The 22,241-nt window shown below is 42.7% G+C and overlaps 1 protein-coding gene across 1 annotated transcript in view; it reads right to left on the bottom strand.

Annotated features, from left to right (window-relative positions):
• Positions 1–683: 683 nt before the first annotated feature.
• Positions 684–22,241, bottom strand: part of LOC139277046 (uridine-cytidine kinase-like 1) — a 168,954-nt gene continuing 147,396 nt past the window's right edge. Inside the window, exon 16 of the mRNA XM_070895056.1 lies at positions 684–736. Coding sequence (XP_070751157.1) covers positions 712–736 — 25 coding nt within the window. The 3' untranslated portion in view covers positions 684–711. The remainder of the gene's footprint in view (positions 737–22,241) is intronic.

Here is a 22,241-nt window from a genome sequence, read left to right as displayed (position 1 = left end):
TTTTATGAATGGAAAATAGCGCTTTGCATGAGTCCCAACAGAGTCGATGAAATCTGCACAATTTCTTGACCTCTACCATGCCTGAAACATGCCATTGGGAATGATCTAAACTTGCATCATCCAAGTGAAGAATAACAATGTTAGCAATTAAAGAGGACTATATAGTTGATAACTGGAAAAAAAATGAAACTTATTAATTTTGACCAAAAAAATAAATGTATAAATTACTAGCAGGTCACTTATAATGTTGTTCAAGGTAAGTTGGATGGTGCACTGTTTCAAAACACCAGGGGTGTTATATGCAATACACATTGTATTATTCCACTGCGGAGGTGCAGTTGTGTTTAACTAGATTGGTTCCTTAAAGGCCACAATATCTAATTACTATAGTGGATCCTAAGATAAATTAGAGGTTAATTGCTGTTGATGAAGGAAGTTTACAGATTGGCAGGAACATGTAAATTTCCAGCTCCTGATCAGAAGAAACAAATATGAAATTACTGTCTTTCTTTCTTCTTTTTATGTTTTTGACAGTTTGAAGTGTGACTTTTGAATTATGATGGACTTAAAACTTTTAAATGCATTAGAAAACCTCCTATGGTGATACTCACAGTAATTCGGGGATGAACTGTTTATTAAGGGCAGGAACATTACACCATCTAAAACATAGAATGTGAATTTCCTGGGAGTTCTTCTTCTTGTCCATCATAACTATAGCAGAAGAGCCATGGAAATCCTGGAAAAAAACAGCATAAATGTAGAAATTCACCCCAATAGTGTATCATTCTTCTGCTTAAGTGTTAGTACAGCTCTGCATTCTCCGTTTCTCTCAGTAACACTTACCAACAGTCCTTCCCAACCCCTCTCCCAGCACGCTAATCGATTCCCTCACTGGTATCACTTTCCTTACCACAGCACAAGGGCACACAATACCACCTCTCATTCTCATTCCAAACACACACTCTGTTCTTCCTTGCTCCCGTCATAACAGCTGCTAGCAGCATTCTCATCTCACTTGGTTGATTTTGCAGAATGAGCTCGTTCTCTCAGAACTCCTTCCGCAATTCATACTCTAGAAAAATGCTTGCAATTCGACACCTCCCCATACTGCTTGCAACTTATTTTATCTCCCTCTAGGCATCTGCACTGCAAGCAGAAGCCCTGTACATCTGATACTCACTAACTCTTGCCCACTTTGAGGCTAGGGGCTTGTCTGCAGTGGGACTCTGACGATGACAAGTATCCCTTCACTACATACAGAAAATTGCACAATGAGTCAGTTTGACTACATCAATTTGCATTATAAAGCGTGTCTTTTGTAAATGTGCAGGCTCTCATTGCCATTCGAATTATTTTCTCTTTCCTCTCGGTCCTTCTCAACAGTAGGAGCTCTCCCAGGAAGAAACTATCTCAGAGGAAAATCCTCAAGACCAGGCGTTGAAACTGAGACAATACATGGTTTATATGTTTCTGTCTCATTTCAAGGGACACTGGTACCAGTACTGGGATAGGAGGGAGCTGTACCTTTGGGATGAGCTGAATCTGAACCAGGCTGGGACCTAGGTCTCAATGGAAAGGATAAATAGGGTGGTAAAAGGACTTTAAACTAATAAATGGGAAGTGAGGGAAGGAAGATCGCAAATAGTAAAAATGATAGTTTAAAGACTTTTAAAAAAAAGTTTAAGAGCAGACAGTGATACTCCAGGTGACGGGACTACTAAAATAACTAAAGTAGTTACAGCAGGAGTGACAAATAAGAAACGTGGTAAGTTAAATGGTGTGAGTTAGACTGCATTTGAGCAGAAGGACAGGTTAGGGGCTCTTATCCAAATAAAAGTTTTATATACTATCCACAGAGTATAAGAAATAAATTAAGAAAATTAGAGGCTCAAATACAGCTTAGAGGTTATGCCACGGTGGCCATTACAGAGACATAGGGCCCAAATTTGGCCAGGAGTTGTTCCGTTTTTTTTTGGAGCAACTTGATTTTTCTGGAGCAACTTGATTTTTCTGGAATATCTTAAAAATCCCCATTCTGCACATTTAATTTGCGCCAGTGTAAGTGAGTTAGATAGGATTTTTTTTTGTTTAGTTTTTTTTTTCCAAAAGGGGGCATTACCAGCCACCTACGCATGTTTTGGTTATTTAGGCCAGTTGCTCCAAACTAACTTAGGCCAGCGTATGTGGCCACTTATGGTCCGCACAGAAAACCCTTGCGGAAAGTTAAGAAATCAGCGCAGGTAAGTACATTCTAAAGCACCAAGCACTAAACAAAGCACAAAAATAAACATTCAATAACAAATAAAAAAATACAAGGAAGCTGAGAGGACCTGCACCTAGCACCAAGACTTACAAAGCATTAAACAAAGCACAAAAAGTAATAAGCAATTAATTAACAAATAAAAAATAGAAGGAACCCTACACCTAAAGTACCAAGACCAAAGTAATAAATAATCAATCAATAACAAATAAAAAATAGAAATCCTACCAAAATACGGCCTGGGAAGGCAGCAGGCTGCCGATGAGGGAGACCATTCGGCCAGGGATAGGGGCGGCACGCTTCGGCCCCTCCCACACAGCCTGCAGCACACACTCTCAGATCCTGGGGGCGAGGAGCTACTGCGCGCACACTCTAGCGTGCATGTGCAGAGATCCCGGCACTGTTTTCAGCGCCAAGACCTGGCTCCGCTCCCGAATCCAGTGGCCACACTACACCACCATCGAGGAGAGGCTGGGGAGCGGCCAAACACAGCCTGAAGGTTTTTGGAGCACTTCAAGGTGGACAAAAACGGCGCACCTCCGGTGAGTGCGGCAGAAATCTGCGCTGGCCAAATTCTACCCCATAGCTGCTAGCTGGTCATGATTGGGTGTTAAATATTCCAGGTTAGATGATCTTTAGAAAGTATAGGGAAACTGGAAGAGGATTGATTAAAGACACTATTACATTAGTAAGAGAGGATCCAGGTAAAGGAAAGCAATCAATGGAAACTCTATGGGTAACATTGAGGAATAAGAGAGGATTTATAACTGTGACAGGAGTTGCCTCTTGGTAGCAGCAATGAAGTGGCAGAATATATTAAATCAGAGATTAGAGAGACGTAGTAAAAGCAAAGTTGTTTTAATGGGCAACTTTCATTATCATATAAATTGCGAAGAGTAGAGTAGCTCAAGTCAGAAAGTAATTAATTTCTTGAGTGCATTCAAGATAACTTTCTGGAATCAACATAAACTCATTAAAGTTAATGTAAGCAAGAACACAGTATTAGATAAAATAATGGCACTAAAGACTGACAAATCCCCAGGGCCTGATGGCTTCCACCCCAGAGTGTTAAATGAAGTTGGTGAGGAGATTGCATATGCTTTAGCTATAATCTTCCAAAGCACTCCCTATTCAGGAATTGTTCCTTTAGATTGGAAAAATGCAAATGTAACTCCACTTAAAGCAGAGAACTACTGTGAGCTCTGCGATTATTTTCGTTCGGTCTGCTGGGCCTGACACCCTAGTGTGGCGGCCTGGCCGAACCCGGGGGGGGGCATCATTGTTGGGCCGACCTGGCAATCAGCCAAAAAAAAAAGATTCCGGCCGTGGCAGTGCGCCCTCCCCTTTGATGGTGGCCGCACCTCCATTTTGCACACACTGCAAATACAGTGCACCGACATAATAAACTGTCAGGGATCCGCACGGCGCCGCACGATTTTATTTTAGGTGAATTTTGCTTGCGGACCGGGAGATCGGCGGTGCGCACTTTGATGATGCACTTAGGAGGGTTTGGCAACAGTGGGGCGGAAGTGGGGACTGCCAGAAAAACCGAGGAAAATTTCGCGAGCGGCAGCCATTTGGCCAAAAATCGGCAGCCATTCGACACCACCGCGTGGCCGCTGCTTCCCGGCGGTAACAGGCCTTATCGGGAGGCTGAATTTCTGCCCTCGAAGTAGGGATAATGGATATGTGCTCGAATTAGAAGGAGGTGACTAGTGGTGTCCCACAAGGATCTGTGCTTGGGCATCAATTATGCACTATGTTTATTAATGACTTCGATAGCACAATAGAGAGCATATATCAAAGTTTGCCGATGTACAAAGATTGGTGGTATAGTAAGTGAGCATAAAATTACAAACGGCATTGATAGATTCAGTGAATGGGTGAAACTGTGGCAGATGGATTTCACCACAACTATGAGATCATCCATTTTGGACCAAAAAAGGATTGATCCAAGTATTATTTAAATGGTAAAATGCTAGGAACAGTGAAGGTCCAAAGAGATTTTGGGGTCCATGTACACAGATCACTAAAATGTAGTAGTCAGGTTTTACAAAAAATAATCCAAAAATCCTTTATAATGAGATGGTTCGAATATAAAAGGGAGGAAGTTTTGCTATAGCTATACAAAGCCTTGGTTAGACCACATCTGGAGTACTGTGTACAGCTCTGGGTAGCACTCTTAGAAAGGATATATTGGCATTGGAAAGAGAGCAGCGCAGATGCACCAGAATGTTACCCGGGTTCCAAAAATTAGATTACATAAACTAGGTTTGTTTTCCCTGGAATATAGGTTAAAGGGTGATTTGATTGAGAATACCCTGTATTAGAATTTTGAAAGAAATTGGTAGAGTAGATAGAGATAAGCTTTTTCAGTTGGTGGGGAGTCTAGGACAAGGGGATATATCTTTAAAATCAGAGCCAGGCAATCCAGGAGAGAAGTTAAGAAACACTTCTTCACTAAAGGGTGGTAAAAATGTGGAACTCTCTCCCACCAAAAGCAGTAGATGCTGGCTAATTAATAACTTTAAATCTGAGGTCGCTATATTTTGGCTAGACAAGGGTACAAAAGGATATGACGCCAAGGTAGGTGGATGGAGTTAAGATACAAGTCAGTTATGATCTCATTGAATGGCGGAACAGGCTCGAGGGGCTGAATGGCCTACTCCTGTTCCTATGTACCACAGCACACAGTGTCAACTGACAAGGGGCTTGTCCAACTGATAAACTTTGCAGCAAAACTTGTAATCGTTACATTTGTGTTCTGGGTTTAGTACCAATCAAAAATATTCTAGAATTCTCAAATTGTATTTTATAATATTCAGCAGCTGTCATTAATATTACAAACATGTGCATAGTTTGAAAGTTTTGAAACACATTTCGTGGTCACAAGGGTTAAAATAGGTTCAATCAGTATGACAGTGATCAGATACAACTACCTAACTAGTCCGCTCTTGGTTTTTTCATTTCTATCCCAATAATCTCATATAAAATATACACACACAACTACATTCAAAAAATACTTACTGAAAACTTTATTTCATTATAAATAAGAGTCATCTTGAAGTTACACTTTGTAAATATACTTTCACTTATGTGGACTAAAATGAATGAGAAATTATGAATAACTCTATTCTGTCTTTATATTATATTGTTGGGCTAAAATGTTAACACAACTGGCTAAGAAATAATTATATAGCAGAAAACATTTGTCATTTTTCAATAAATGGATGCTCTACAGTGAGTGATGCCAGCAGGCAACTCAACAGGGAAGTGTTGTCCATTGGTGTAATTCATCTTGCTCAGCTGAAGGTATCGGGAGATGGAACACACAACCAGCCTAAAGATATATGTTTGGAACAATGCAAGCCACAGAGAGTGCTTGATTAACTGTAGGTGCACATAGAAACTGCAAATCATTGCTTGTATGGGTAAATATTGAGGAGAACCAACCTTATCCAAATAAATTGGGTTCAGGTAGGCCTGCAAGGTTATTTTATTTTGGGAGGCAGGTACAATTGACGATAGTCCAAATCTGATAAAATAAAGTGGTAGAAATACACAGCAGATCCATTCAAATCTGTGAAAAGAGTTCTTATTGGGTGTAGATCCTTCATCATAATAGGGATCCAGTTCTGATGAAGGATCTGCAAACCAAACATTAACTTGGCTTTTCTTTTTTCAGATACTAACATACTCTTTCCAAAATGTTCTGCTTTGATTTCAGATTTCCCATTTCTTTCTTCTTTTAATGTCCACATTAAAATACTGACTGATTCAAACAACCATTATTTGTGATGCAAATGAAAATATTATACCTTTCAAGCTCAGTCTGATTACCTGTAACTGTTGTTGATGAATTACAACTCTGACACACAATCCTGTCTGGTAAACAGGAGATCCTGGGTTCGTATCCCAGGTTAGATGTAGTCCTTACTACTAGGGGGATCAAGGGGTATGGTGAGAAAGCAGGAATGGGGTACTGAGGTTGCATGTTCAACCATGAACTCATTGAATGGCGGTGCAGGCTCGAAGGGCCGAATGGCCTACTCCTGCACCTATTTTCTATGTTTCTATGTTTAACTCCACCTTTGCTGTTAAGATCAATGACATTGAGAAATGATGACCCATAAATGAAAATTTAAAGAAATAACTTGCAAATAATTGTGCATTGAAAAGATAGACTGTAGTGGACTGTAGTCAGAACTGTGATTGTTTAAAAAGATATCCAAAAGATTATTGGAAAACCATTTATTTAATTTTTCTTAAAAAAAATTAAACATCAGAGATACAAATGTTTCCTATTCTCAGGTTATAAAGGAAGCTATTGTCCATTGAATTGCAAAAGTGATCTTTCCTTGGTTATTACAGCACTCGGGGTCCATTTTATCGCAATGCATGTGGAAGGAGTTGTTTAATTGCACTGACCGTTAAACAGAGTAAATTGGTTTTGCAACTTATTCCTGTATTCAATGCTGTAAGGACTCTAACTCATTACATCTATTTTTTCTTAACATTTTTCCTGTGTTTTTCAACCAAAAAATAGGAAGACTAAGATAAAATTCAAATATACTGATGTCTTTCCATCCACAATAGAGGACAGGAATACGTTAAACAAAATTATCACATCAATCCATCCATTGTATCCTCTTTTTATTGGATATATAAAAAATAATTGATAGCTGGGGAGCCGGGAAGGATTACCAAACAGTAATTGCATTTTGGAGTTTCTGCCATGATAAGCTGTCTGAGAAATGCCTTGATATTTTATAAGATTGCTGTTTGACATAATTTCTATAAGCTTCTTTTTATAAATAGTGGGTGCAGTTTTATTACATTGTATATTTTCTTTCTGTCAGTGTCATAATAGTATTGCTGCATCCGGTCAGGTCAGTCCATGCTCTTGATGCCTTAATTGAATGTAACATAATCCACTGTGGGATTACCAAATCATGGGAATGAATAGTCAATATATGACAGAGTGGGTTGTAGATCCATAATATATATCCCAATGTCAACACTGCTGTTGAAATGTAATAGATTATGGCATATACTAAATTAATTTGTCTTGCATACAGAGCTACTTCAACTGGATTTGTACACACTGTTGGACAGAAAGTGCTGTTTGAAACCAATAATAATCTAAAAAAATAAGCAATCATATGGTAATATGCAATATACCAAATGCATCAATTATTTTTGGTTTCCAGCTTGCTATTAACTACTGAACAAAAAATGAAATTGTAACTATGTTGTACCAATTAGGATTGAATTTACATAACAAATTAGGAAGATAACTAACAAACTAATCTTTCAAGCAGTTTGTTTTTCACCAATTATTTGTGAAAGGAAATTGTGTTTTTCTTTAAAAAGAACTGTTGTGCTGTAGAGATACAGCAGGTCACTAACAATTTCTTGTGATCACTGTTTCTAAGGCAACAGCCTTTACAGAAATGACTTATTTATAGTAAAACACAACAATAAACAGCTTACACTGCCATTAACTCACTTGACAGGGCAGTAGTACTATAACAATATGTAAGGTTTTCCATATTTTTTGCTTTTCTTATTAAAAACTTGTCTATGTCAATCATACTCCTGAAGCTGTAAAACCAGCATGCCTATCATCACCTTTTGAATTCCCAATCAGCTAGAGTTTAACATAGGAATTTGTGCTTTGGAAGACAGGAATCCTGACTGATGCCTCAGAAAAAAACACAAATTTTACAGCATTCATACGCGGAATCCAAATTAAAGCTAAGCACTTGTGAGTCAGATTATTAAAATAGTTCAAGCTCAGGTATCAAAAGATATTAAAATATATTCACTGAGAGCAGTGCAATTGGCTTCTGGCATGTACATTATAGAGTGCAATCAGATTCTGAATTTACTGATATATGGGGAGCTAAATTGGATAGCCCCTGAAAACAGATTGCGATACGTGATTTACCCGCGTCCGTTGATTGACTTAGTGCTGCCTACTCATTATAATGACTTCTGTGTGCAGCCAGCGCAAACCACGCTGCTCATTGGTTGCACGCATCAACAGGGGGCCCAAAATCGCAACTTCCTAGCAAAACTTAAAGCTAGCCAGCACGGCTTAAAGCTAGCTTGCACCTCTTAAAGGGGAGGTATATTGTGGTTGGAGCAAGTGCTGGGAACCATGCAGGAACTGAATCTGTCCTGGGAAACAGTGAGGTACGGCACAACATAGGAGCAAGCAGGCTCCAAGGTTTTTGGTCACTGTACTGGAGGTCTTGGTGGAGGAGGTGGAAAGGAGGACAGATGCCATGTATCCACAGGGGGCCAGGAGGACCTCCAGACATAGGGTCAAAATGCAGTGGGAACGGTTATGTATTGATGCTTGGCGTCACTAGAAACCAGGGGGCGCCACTGTCAGAGGTCATCAGGCTGTATGCGTGCGTGCGCGGGCCCTGGTTTATAAGAGCGAGTACCATGTCATGTGCGCACTTTGGGCGTGAATAAAGTTGAAACAGGTTTGCACCTGAGTGAGCTTATAGTAACAAGTCTTTCGAGTCATTATATACATTACATTTGGCGACGAGGTAATTTAAGAACCTTCGCCTGCACAATGGGCACCATTGGAATTCTGGAGAGATTCGTGGATGGCAAGGATTGCGCGGATTTTATCGACTGCCTGGATCAGTATTTCGTGGCCAACAAAATGGAGGAAGCTGGTGATGCAGTTAGGCGTAGGGCAGTTTTCCAAAAATTTATGGCCTCATAAAGAATCTTCTCTCGCCTGCACATCCAATGGATAAAGAGTATGGGGATTTGTGCGCTCTGGTGTGTGAACATCTCAAGCCAAAAGAGGGGATCACCATCTCATGCTAATGCTTCTACAGACATGTTCGTGCTGAGGGCCAGGATGTGTCGGGATTCGTCGCCGACCTAAGACGTCTAGCTGAGACGTGTAAGTTCGGAAACGCGTTGGAAAACATGCTGCAAGATTTCTTCGTGATAGGCATCAACCATGATGTGATCCTTCGGAAATTATTGGCTGCAGAAATGCTGGATTTGAGCAAGGCCATTGCGACTGCCCAGGCATGCATGCCGACTGATGATAATTTAAGGCAGATATCATCGAAGAGTCGGCGCTCCACGGCAAGTACTGTAAACAAGATTGTGTCATCGTCTAGCAGTGCTGCTTATTGCAGGGCCTACTCGACTGCTTATGTGAAACCTGTAGTTGCTCAAAGTCCGCCAACTGGTACGAATCAGATTTCACCCTGTTGGCGTTGTGGGGGCTATCATCAGCCTCATCAGTGTCAGTTTAACCAGTACATCTGTAAAGGCTGTTCGAAAGTGTGGCATCTTCAGTGAATATGCCCACAACTGAGCAAGCGTGCTGCCACTCATCACATTGATGATGATGACCAGTCCAGTGCTGGCCTGGATATGCAACCCAAGATACCCGAGGAGGAAGTGTACAGCCTGTATTCGTTCCTGACAAAAAGCCAACCGATAATGGTTAATGTGAAGCTGAATGGTGTGCCGGTATCAATGGAGCTAGACACGGGTGCGAGTCAGTCGATAATGAGCCAAAGGACATTCGACAAGCTGTGGGACACTGAGGCTGTGAAGCCTAAGCGGAGTCCAGTCAATGCCAAGTTGCGTACTTACACTAAGGAACTCATACCGGTGATTGGCAGTGCAGTAGTCAAGGTGTCGTATGATGGTGTGGTTCATGATTTACCATTATGGATCGTCCCAGGTAATGGTCCAATGCTGCTCGGCAGGAATTAGCTCGAGAAAATCAAGTAGAACTGGAATGATATCAAAGCGTTGTCCTCGATAGATAACACTTCATGTGCTCAAGTGCTGAAGGAGTTTCCTTCTTTGTTTGAACCGGATATTGGCAATTTTACTGGAGCCAAAGTGCAGATTCACCTGGATTCTGATGCAAGACCTGTCTATCATACAGCTCGGTCTGTTCCGTACATGATGAGGGAGAAGGTCGAAATTGAGCTTGACAGACTCCAACATGAAGGAGCTATATCACCGGTCGAATTTAACGAATGGGCCAGTCCTATCGTTCCTGTATTGAAGAGTGATGGCACTGTCGGGATCTGTGGAGACTGCAAGGGTACGATTAACCGATTTTGGAAACAGGATCAGTATCCTCTACCGTAGGTTGATGACCTGTTCGCCATGCTAGCTGGTGGAAAGTCGTTCATTAAACTGGATCTGACGTTGGCCTATATGACACAGGAGCTTGTCGACACTTCGACGAAACTCACCTGCATCAACACCCATAAAAGACTGTTCGCCTACAACAGGTGTCCTTTTGGAATCCGTTCAGCTGCAGTCATATTTCACAGGAGCATGGAGAGTCTACTGAAGTCCGTTCCTAGAACTGTCATGTTTCAAGATGACATTCTGGTCACAGGTCGCGACACTGCTGAACATCTGAACAATCTTGAAGAAGTCCTACATCATCTGGACAAAGTGGGACTCAGGCTGAAACGTTCGAGGTGTGTCTTCATGGCACCTGAAGTTGAATTCCTGGGGAGGAAGATTGCTGCTGATGGCATCAGGTCTACTGATTTGAAAACCAAGCCCATCAAAAATGCACCCAGACCTCAGAATGTGATGGAGCTGTGTTTATTCCTTGGGCTACTCAACTACTTCGGTAATTTCTTACCCAGATTGAGCACTTTATTAGAGACACTGCACATGCTGCTCAGAAAAGGTGACAACTGGGTCTGGAGTGTATCTCAAGACAGAGCTTTTGAGAAAGCCAAGAATTTGCTCTGTTCGAACAAGCTGGTTCACTATGATCTGTGTAAGCGTCTTGTATTTGCCTGTGGTACTTCATCATATGGGGTGGGCTGTGTACTCCAACAAGCAAATGAGTCGGGTAAACTACAACCTGTTGTGTATGCTTCAAAAAGTTTGTCAAAGGTGGAAAGAGCTTACAGCATGGTAAAAAAAGAAGCTTTGGCCTGTGTGTATGGGGTCAAAAAGATGCATCTGTACCTATTTGGTCTTCGTTTTGAACTCGAAACGGATCACAAACCACTCATTTCATTGTTTTCGGAAAACAAAGGTATTAATACCAATGCATCGTCCCATATCCAGAGGTGGGCATTGACATTGTCTGCCAATGATTATGTTATTCATCATAGACCTGGCACTGAAAATTGTGCCGATGTACTGAGTCGTCTGCCGTTGCCCACACCTGAGGTGAAGACGCCTCAACCTGCAGATCTAGTTAGTAATGGATGATTTTGAGAGTGAAGGAACTCCTGGCACTGCTCAATAAGTGAGGATCTGGACCAGCCTTGATCCTATTTTATCAGTTGTGAAACATTTTGTCCTCAGTGGTGATTGGTCTGCAATACCTATGGAAATGTGTGATGAGACCAAATCTTACAACCGTCGCAAAGATGAACTGTTCATTCAGTCAGCTTGTCTACTATGGGACAATCATGTTGTCATGCCTAAGAAAGGTAGAGAAACATTTGTACGTGAACTACATAGCACTAATCCTGGTATCGCCATGATGAAAGCCATTGCTAGAGCTGATGTTTGGTGGCCTGGAATTGACTCTGATCTGGAATCATGTGTGCACCAGTGCAATACTTGTATGCAGCTAAGTAAAGTACCAGCGGAATCTCCGCTGAGTCTTTGGTCATGGCCATCTAAACCATGGTCGAGGATACACATCGATTTTGCGGGCCCTTTCTGGGAAAGATGTTTTTGTTGTGGTGGATGCATATTCAAAGTGGATAGAGTGTATTGTTATATCATCCAGTACGTCCACAGCAACTATTGAGAGCCTTTGTGTCATGTTTGCTACTCATGATTTGCCTGACATTATTGTGAGCGATAATGGATCTTGCTTCACAAGTCTTGAGTTTCAGGAGTTCATGAAACTCAATAATATCAGACATGTAAGGTCTGCTCCATTCAAATCTGCGTCTAATGGTGAAGCAGAGTGTGCGGTTCAAACGATCAGGCAAAGCATGAAACGTGTGACTCAGGGTTCACTGCAGACTCGTTTGTCATGTATATTGCTTAGTTACAGGACAAGACCTCACACGCTTACCGGGGTCTCCCCTACTGAACTACTGATGAAGAGAAGTCAGACCAAGTTTTCTCTTGTCCATCCTGATTTGAATGATCATGTTGGAAACAGACGTCAAAATCAGCAACGGTATCATGATCATGCTGCTGTGTCACGTGACATCTCTGTCAACGATCCAGTTTATGTACTGAATTATGGTCAAGGTCCAAAGTGGATTTCCGGTACTTTTACGGCCAAGGAGGGTAACAGAGTGTTTATTGTCGTGCTCAAGAATGGGCAAACATTCAGGAAACATGTTGATCAGATAAAACTGTGGCACACGGATGAACCCGAACCGGTTGAGGAAGATGACCAACCAACCAATGTTCATTCATCAGAAGACTCTGCTGTCATTACTGAATCTGGACTTTCAGTCTCTGATAGGGTCATTACCACTCCCATCAGATCGGTTACTCAGCCTCCAGTCATAACTGACTCAGAATGCTCCCCCAGAACTGGAGTTGAACTGAGACGATCAACTCGTGTACGGAAAGCCCCAGACTGTCTTAATTTGTAAAGAGACTGATACTAAGATCTTGAAGGGGAATGTTATTATGTATTGATGCTTGGGGTCACTAGACACCAGGGGCGCCACTGTCGGAGGTCATTGGGCTGCATGCGTGTGCACAGACCCTGGTATGTAAGGGCAAGTACCATGTCATGTGCGCACTTTGGGCGCGAATACAGTTGAACCAGGTTTGCACCTGAGTGAGCTTACAGTAACAAGTCTTTCAAGTCATAATATACATTACAGGAACACAAAGCCGTAGAGGTCAAAGCCAGGAGTCAAAGCTCGAGGACCTGGATGCAGTGCCGCAAGATGTTCAACGACCTCACATGAATGGTCAAGGCCAGTGAATGTATCTTCAAATGCCATATCCCACCAACTGCACCACTAGCCTCAGCCACTGCTCACTTCACCACATCCCCATCACTCACCCACCAACAATCTCGTCAATCAGGATGCATACCTAACATTCACAGTTTCATCGCACCCTCACACACTTAGCACTGCTGCAAGCCTCACACCCACATCACACAGCTTGCACACACTGCCAGCTATTCTACCATGACAGCTACAAACAGATTGCATGACACTTACTGACACACCTCCCTCTCTCTTGCAGGACAATGTGGTGCATAACCGGAGACAGCAGGAGCTAACCGGAGGGTGACAGGTGCGACTTCATGTCCTTACTCCCATGGAGGAGACAGTGCTCACCATCATTGGAGCAGCCAATGCTGAGGTCGTGGCCAGTAGGAGGTCTGAAACCATCAAAGATGACAGTAGCATCATACCTAATCTTCCTTCTCACATTCCATTTCTCCCTCATCCCACAATCTCTTCTGATTTGCAAGATGGTGTTAAACTTGCACTTCTTACTTCCCCCCCCCCCCTCCCCACCGCTCAGATACCCAAGTGATGCAACCTGGCCAGGCAGTGGAGGAACACCAAGAGCAATGATGAAGGCACAGCGCCATCACTTGATTTCACACTAGCAGCCACCAGCTCAGGTACTGACAATGTGTGTATTGTAAAGGATAGATTAGAGGTGGGATCTGCACGTGGTGAGACAACGGGCATGAGTGTGCAGCAATCAGGGCAGGCAGCAAGGATAGTGTAGGTGCCATCTTGCCGGAGGGCGAGGTTGCACGTGGGTTCCATTGCAGAGGACTCAGATGAGCACTTCAATGAGGCAACCTACAGAAGAAGATTGATGCGTATGCACAATCAAATGCTTGGTGCATTGGGAAGCTTGCCAGAAAGCCTGTGTTCAATGTCAAGGAGCATAGAGGAGTCCTGCACCAACTTGACACAGGGCTTTGTGCAGAGCTTGAAGCCCAGCCTTTTCAGCATGGAATTTGTGGCCAATTACGTTCAGATACTTGTGGAGCCAACCACAATGCAACATCTGATAGCCGATGTCACAACTTCCATTGCAACACAACACAAGCAGCAGGCATGCGCAACATTTGACTCTGTTCATTATGTGCATACAGGCACAACTACATGAAGTGTCTGAGTGTGCAGTGGAAGGTCAGACTGTGTCATGCAAGCTCAGACTGCTGCCAGCATGGCTGTGGATTACCGTGTTCAAAGGTGCTTGTTGGGTGTCATAGCAGCCCAGCAATTTGTCCTCCAACAGATTACTAGGATTGCTGAGGTGCTGCCCCTGGGGAGTGGCACTGGCTCCATGGAGCACAAACCTCTTACCTTCTCTTAGGATGACAGCATTCGCCCTCCCATCCCTGCAACTCCGCTAGTGCCCTTCCTGTTGCTTGTCAGCCAGCCAGCCCAGACTGCTGCTGCCCACGCTGAGATGGTGCAGCCCGAAGTGAGGCTTTCTAGACCCAGAGCTGCTCGAGGTCATTCTCCAGCCATGCTGCAGCCACTGGGGTGGCACTGCGCAGGAGCACTAGGACAGGCAAAGACACATGGAAGACAAGCACTAAGGGAATGCACAGGGGTGATTAGTTTACGTTTGTATACAATATGGCATGATTTCATTTGTAAATTTGGTTTGAAATGTTTATTTTGCGGTGGCTTTTATTTTTTGGATTGTGGCCAAGCGGTCTCTGACAAGAGAGAATAAAATATATTCAGCTCTCTTGGACTAGAGAAGTTCAGTGACCTCCCTTATCCAAAAGTGGACGGCAAACCGCGAGATGTTGCAAATATCTCCAGCTCCAGCCTGAAAGCTGCCAGATGCATAAAAGTTCATCACCACACTCAAATTCACAGCCACTGGCAATGTGATCCTCGCCCTACTCTGAGCGTGCAGTTGTGGCTGCAGTAGATGGCAGATTTCAATGAGGATGTCCGTACTGAAGCGCAGACATCTCACACATTGTTCCTCGCTGAGATTCAGATAGGAGAATTGCTCCCTGAACACCCTGGGTGGATATGGCCTCCTGCTAAGAGCCCTTCTCCCCGACCTCCTCCCTCTTTTAGCAGCTTGTCCTACTTTGTGTGCGCACTCTAAAGCACCGACTAAGATGGTGTCTGGAGAGATTCACGACAGAAATGTGTGCGCACACATTGGATGCCATTTCGCTCCCATGTTATATAACCAACAGTACAATCTTATAACTTACAAATATACATAATTCAATTACTGTCATTTATCAGTTAAACATTCATTAAATATTCTAGAAGTTAAACCGCAGGCACAATGCTAATGTTTCTGCATATTAAAATATCGCTGAACTTTCCACTGTTGAACTGGATAGTCCCTTTGCAGTAAAGCACCCTGAGACTATGATTAAAACACACAATATATTTATAACTTATCTTTGCCATTTGAGGTATGCCTTGTAAGGAAATTACTGCACTGCATTTATGTTTATACTCCAGAGGTTTATTAGGCTGTCTATTGCCCCCAAAAAGTAGAATTCTCTTGTTCGGAATGACAATCTATGTCCTTTAATGACTGATTCTTTAAATTCATTAGATACAATGTGTTGCATTCAGTAATTATACAATAATTTTACATAGTTTTCTTTGAATTGCAGTCGGCATTTTCAGTACAAACATTGTTTCACTATAAACGGCAGTAGAATAGCAGTTTGTAGCCACATAGCAAGTATAACCACATGAGTTTGACAACTAATTGAGGTAGTTTAAAGCTTTGCTAACTAAATAAAAGATTGATCTAAAGCAGGGACTGTGCATTGTTTAACGGATAGATATTGCTGCACTAGGGTGAAATCAATTCTAGGTATCTGGCTAAGTTGTTTGCTTTTAAAATGTCAATAACTTTCTTTTGTGAACATTGCGTGAAACAAGGATCGAATTTGTGCTTGTGAGTTGGTGACGTGCAAAACACTCAACCAATCTCGACACCAGCTCCACCTAACATCTCAAACCGCCTCATCACTGGACAGTGTCTGGCTGAAAAACAGAAAATAGTCATCATCTTGCAGAAGAGCAAGTATGTGCCACTCATGGGGTGAAATTGGTCTTTGCCGCCACTGCAATGTAAAACAGGCAATAGCAAATTGACAGCTCGTTTTACACCCCGTCTGATTTTCTTTTCCAATTAAATCAATTTCAACCCCATGATATTTTCTCATGGACTGTTACAATGGGTATGTTTTAGATAATTGTCAGCTGATCATTGAAAAAAAAATTAGGTTAGTGTTTGACATCACAGTAGTAGTTACATAAATAATGTGCTTCCTAAAACCATAATGCTCGGTTTTGCTATTATGATGAATGTACGCGCACTCCCAAGATATGCACAGATTATGACTGTATATAATGTGTCCTATATATGACAGGAATGGTTCTATCACTATAGACTTAAGTCAAGAACTGTAATATATGCACATAAGGTCTGCCCACCAACAGGGGGCACTACTGTCGGAGGTCCTAGGGTCATAGGTACACTCGTGCTGGGCCCAGTATATAACTTGAACGTCACCTTTGTATTTTCACTTCTGAAAGCCATTAAAGACTGACCAGGTTACACCAAGTCACTGGCTCACAGTACGGAGTTCATTGTATCATTTCATACACCACAACTGGCGACGAGGCAAATATGAACCCACGCAAAAGTATGGCGAGCACAGCACATTGAGTACTGTTGGAATTCTCAAGAGATTCAATGCAGGAGAGGATTGGGGAGATTTCACGGATCGCCTTGACCAGCATTTTGTGGCAAATGACCTAAACAAAGACAAGGATGCAGAGAAGCATAGGGCAGTTCTTCTCACCGTCTGTGGCCCCACAATCTGTGCGCTCATCAAGAATCTGCTCTCACTCACTCTTCCTACAGAAAAGGATTACAAAGAACTGTGTGCTCTAGTTCTGGAACACCATAAACCCACGGAAGGAATCCTCATATCCAGATATCGCTTCTATACACACTTTCATCCAGAAGGCCAGGACATAGCGGCATTTGTTGCCGACCTGATACATCTTGCAGGGCCTTGCAAATTTGGGCCTGTGTTGGAAGACATGCTGCGTGACTTTTTCGTGATCGGGGTCAACCACGAGGCGATCTTAAGTAAGCTGCTGGCTGCGGAGACGTCGGACCTCAGCAAGGTCATCATCGCCCAGGCTTGTATGTCCACGCAGAAAAGCACGAAGCAGATATGATGACAAAACAGGAACTCCGCGGCAAGTACTGTGTACAAAATTGCATTGACAGCCGGCAGAGTTACACATGGCAGGGCCTACTCGACTGCGTTTGCAAGACCAGGAGCAGCTCAAAGTTCGCCATCGAGGTCCTACACGACTGCATATGTGAGAAAATAGGTGCAGGAGTAGGCCATTCGGCCCTTCAAGCCTGCACCGCCATTCAATGAGTTCATGGCTGAACATGCAACTTCAGTACCCCCTTCACGCTTTCTTGCCATACCCCTTGATCCCCCTAGTAGTAAGGACTACATCTAACTCCTTTTTGAATATATTTAGTGAATTGGCCTCAACAACTTTCTATGGTAGAGAATTCCACAGGTTCACCACTCTCTGGATGAAGAAGTTTCTCCTCATCTCGGTCCTAAATGGCTTACCCCTTATCCTTAGACTGTGACCCCTGGTTCTGGACTTCCCCAACATTGGAAACATTCTTCCTGCATCTAACCTGTCTAAACCCGTCAGAATTTTAAACGTTTCTATGAGATCCCCTCTCATTCTTCTGAACTCCAGTGAATACAAGCCCAGTTGATCCAGTCTTTCTTGATATGTCAGTCCCGCCATCCTCTCATTAACGTCACATCAGTATCACCTCGTCAACCCATCCCTACTTGAGATTTTGATCTTGTAGGTTCCACAGGGGGAAGTTATAAAATTACAACAAACATCTAAGAGTAATGGGCTTTCACTGACAATACATGCCGCAGCCAGTTACCATTCCTCGTTTAACTTTAAGAAGAAAACATGGTTGAGGGTGGGCACTGTATCAGACATGACTACATAGGGATGATGAAGTAGTCCATCCAACCCCTCCCAGCTCATCCATCCAGCACATCTGAGGACACCTTTCCAGTTCTAAAGCTCCACATCAACGAGTGGGACACAGTGGCCTCTTGCTCAGATTACCCTGCATACTGGCCTCTGCTGCCAGCCAAACTGTCGTGGGATATGTGCCAACTGGAGGCTATGGGAGTCCACAGGGAGGGAGGATAAAGAAATCGGAAGAGTCTTCCTTGACTGCTCCTGTGCATTTTCTTGTGGCCAAACAGTGACATCCTTAAATGGCTGACAGGACGTATCTGCCCAAGCTCAGCTGGAGATCGAGAGACGCAGGGAAACCACGGAGGAAAGGAAAATACTTCCAAATTCAAAATCATTTAAGCAGCAGCAAAATATTTACAGAAGATAAGTAGGAGTTGGTCTGTCCCACAGCAAACAATAAAAAGCTGGTCTTGCCCAGTGTGGTTGCAGAAATAATCCGAAATGTTTGACCTACACAATTTTATACTTATTTTCAGATCTCATCCTCCCCCTGTAAAATCCAGATACAAGTTAAACTATAAAGCAGCACAGAAAAAAAAAATGAATCTCTTCTTATTAAACTCAACGCATTTTCCATTTTAGAAACTCCATGTGGATTTGAGAATCTCAATAGTTGCAGGAGCGACTTAGCAGTAGTCTGCTGAGTATTACTGGTTTTCAAGTGGTAAAAATAAAACTGACTAAGCAATGCAACTTTAAACTCCTATCACCGGGGACCCTGATTCCACAGCCCCACCAGCAGAATAAGATATCAAGTCACTGTGCAATTAAAGGTAAGAAGCAGTGAATGATCACAGTGCAATTCTACAGCTGATCGCTACCAAAGAGTTAACATAAGAACATAAGAAAATAAGAATTAGGAACAGGAGTAGGCCATCTAGCCCCTCGAGCCTGCTCCGCCATTCAACAAGATCATGGCTGATCTGGCCGTGGACTCAGCTCCACTTACCCGCTCGCTCCCCATAACCCTTAATTCCCTTATTGGTTCAAAATCTATCTATCTGTGACTTGAATACATTCAATGAGCTAGCCTCAACTGCTTCCTTGGGCAGAGAATTCCACAGATTCAAAACCCTCTGGGAGAAGAAATTCCTTCTCAACTCGGTTTTAAATTGGCTCCCCCATATTTTGAGGCTGTGCCCCCTAGTTCTAGTCTCCCCGACCAGTGGAAACAACCTCTCCGCCTCTATCTTGTCTATCCCTTTGATTATTTTAAATGTTTCTGTAAGATCACCCTCATCCTTCTGAACTCCAACGAGTAAAGACCCAGTCTACTCAATCTATCATCATAAGGTAACCCCCTCATCTCCGGAATCAGCCTAGTGAATCGTCTCTGTACCCCCTCCAAAGCTAATATATCCTTCCTTAAGTAAGGTGACCAAAACTGCACGCAGTATTCCAGGTGCGGCCTCACCAATACCCTATACAGTTGCAGCAGGACCTCCTTGCTTTTGTATTCCATCCCTCTCGCAATGAAGGCCAACATTCCATTCGCCTTCCTGATTACCTGCTTCACCTGCAAACTAACTTTTTCGGATTCATGCACAAGGACCCCCAGGTCCCTCTGCACTGCAGCATGTTGTAATTTCTCCCCATTCAAATAATATTCCCTTTTTCTGTTTTTTTTCCCCAAGGTGGATGACCTCACACTTTCCGACATTGTATTCCATCTGCCAAACCTTAGCCCATTCACTTAACCTATCTAAATCTCTTTGCAGCCTCTATGTGTCCTCTACACAACCCGCTTTCCCACTAATCTTTGTGTCATCTGCAAATTTTGTTACACTACACTCCATCTCCTCTTCCAGGTCATCTATGTATATTGTAAACAGTTGTGGTCCCAGCACCGATCCCTGTGGCACACCACTAACCACCGATTTCCAACCCGAAAAGGACCCATTTATCCCGACTCTCTGCTTTCTGTTAGCCAGCCAATTGTCTAGCCATGCTAATAAATTTCCACTGACCCCGCGTATCTTTATCTTCTGCAGTAACCTTTTGTGTGGCACCTTATCGAATGCCTTTTGAAAATCTAAATATACCACATCCATCGGTACACCTTTATCCACCATGCTCGTTATATCCTCAAAGAATTCCAGTAAATTAGTTAAACATGATTTCCCCTTCATGAATCCATGCTGCGTCTGCTTGATTGCACTATTCCTATCTAGATGTCCCGCTATTTCTTCCTTAATGATAGTTTCAAGCATTTTCCCCACTACAGATGTTAAACTAACCGGCCTATAGTTACCTGCCTTTTGTCTGCCCCCTTTTTTTAAACAGAGGCGTTACATTAGCTGCTTTCCAATCCGCTGGTACCTCCCCAGAGTCCAGAGAATTTTGGTAGATTATAACGAATGCATCTGCTATAACTTCCGCCATCTCTTTTAATACCCTGGGATGCATTTCATCAGGACCAGGGGAATTGTCTACCTTGAGTCCCATTAGCCTGTCCAGCACTACCCCCCTAGTGATAGTGATTGTCTCCAGGTCCTCCCTTCCCACATTCCTGTGACCAGCAATTTCTAACATGGTTTTTGTGTCTTCCACTGTGAAGACCGAAGCAAAATAATTGTTTAAGGTCTCAGCCATTTCCACATTTCCCATTATTAAATCCCCCTTCTCATCTTCTAAGGGACCAACATTTACTTTAGTCACTCTTTTCCGTTTTATATATCTGTAAAAGCTTTTACTATCTGTTTTTATGTTTTGCGCAAGTTTACCTTCATAATCTATCTTTCCTTTCTTTATTGCTTTCTTAGTCATTCTTTGCTGTCGTTTAAAATTTTCCCAATCTTCTATTTTCCCACTAACCTTGGCCACCTTATACGCATTGGTTTTTAATTTGATACTCTCCTTAATTTCCTTGGTTATCCACGGCTGGTTATTCATTCTTTTACTGCCCTTCTTTTTCATTGGAATATATTTTTGTTGAGCACTATGAAAGAGCTCTTTAAAAGTCCTCCACTGTTCCTCAATTGTGCCACCGTTTAGTCTGTGTTGCCAGTCTACTTTAGCCAACTCTGCCCTCATCCCACTGTAGTCCCCTTTGTTTAAACATAGTACGCTCGTTTGAGACACTACTTCCTCACCCTCAATCTGTATTACAAATTCAACCATACTGTGATCACTCATTCCGAGAGGATCTTTTACTAGGAGATTGTTTATTATTCCTGTCTCATTACACAGGACCAGATCTATGATAGCTTGCTCCCTTGTAGGTTCTGTAACATACTGTTCTAAGAAACAATCCCGTATGCATTCTATGAATTCTTCCTCCAGGCTACCCCGTGTGATTTGATTTGACCAATCGATATGTAGGTTAAAATCCCCCATGATTACTGCCGTTCCTTTTTCACATGCCTCCATTATTCCCTTGATTATTGCCCGCCCCACCATGAAGTTATTATTTGGGGGCCTATAAACTACGCCCACCAGTGACTTTTTCCTCTTACTATCTTTAATCTTCATCCACAATGATTCAACATTTTGTTCATTAGAGCCAATATCGTCTCTCACAACTGCCCTGATATCATCCTTTATTAACAGAGCTACCCCACCTCCTTTCCCTTCTTGTCTATCTTTCCGAATTGTCAGATACCCCTGTATGTTTAATTCCCAGTCTTGGCCACCCGGCAACCACGTTTCTGTAATGGCCACCAAATCATACCCATTTGTAATGATTTGTGCCGTCAACTCATTTACTTTATTTCGAATGCTGCGTGCGTTTAGGTGGAGTGTTTTAATACTAGTTTTTAAACCATGATTTTTAGTTTTGACCCCTCCTGAAGCCCCTTTACATTCAGTGGTCCTTTTTGTTTTTTGCCTTGGGTTTCTCTGCCCTCCACTTTTACTCATCTCCTTTCTGTCTTTTGCGGGAGCCACTCAAAGTTCGCCATCGAGGGCCTACTCGACTGCATATGTGAGAA

This window comes from Pristiophorus japonicus, chromosome 12 (genome assembly GCF_044704955.1).
Source record: "Pristiophorus japonicus isolate sPriJap1 chromosome 12, sPriJap1.hap1, whole genome shotgun sequence".
In the NCBI taxonomy this organism is placed as follows: domain Eukaryota; kingdom Metazoa; phylum Chordata; class Chondrichthyes; family Pristiophoridae; genus Pristiophorus; species Pristiophorus japonicus.
Note: the sequence above shows the minus strand (reverse complement) of the source record. Positions and strands in the feature narration are given on the sequence as shown.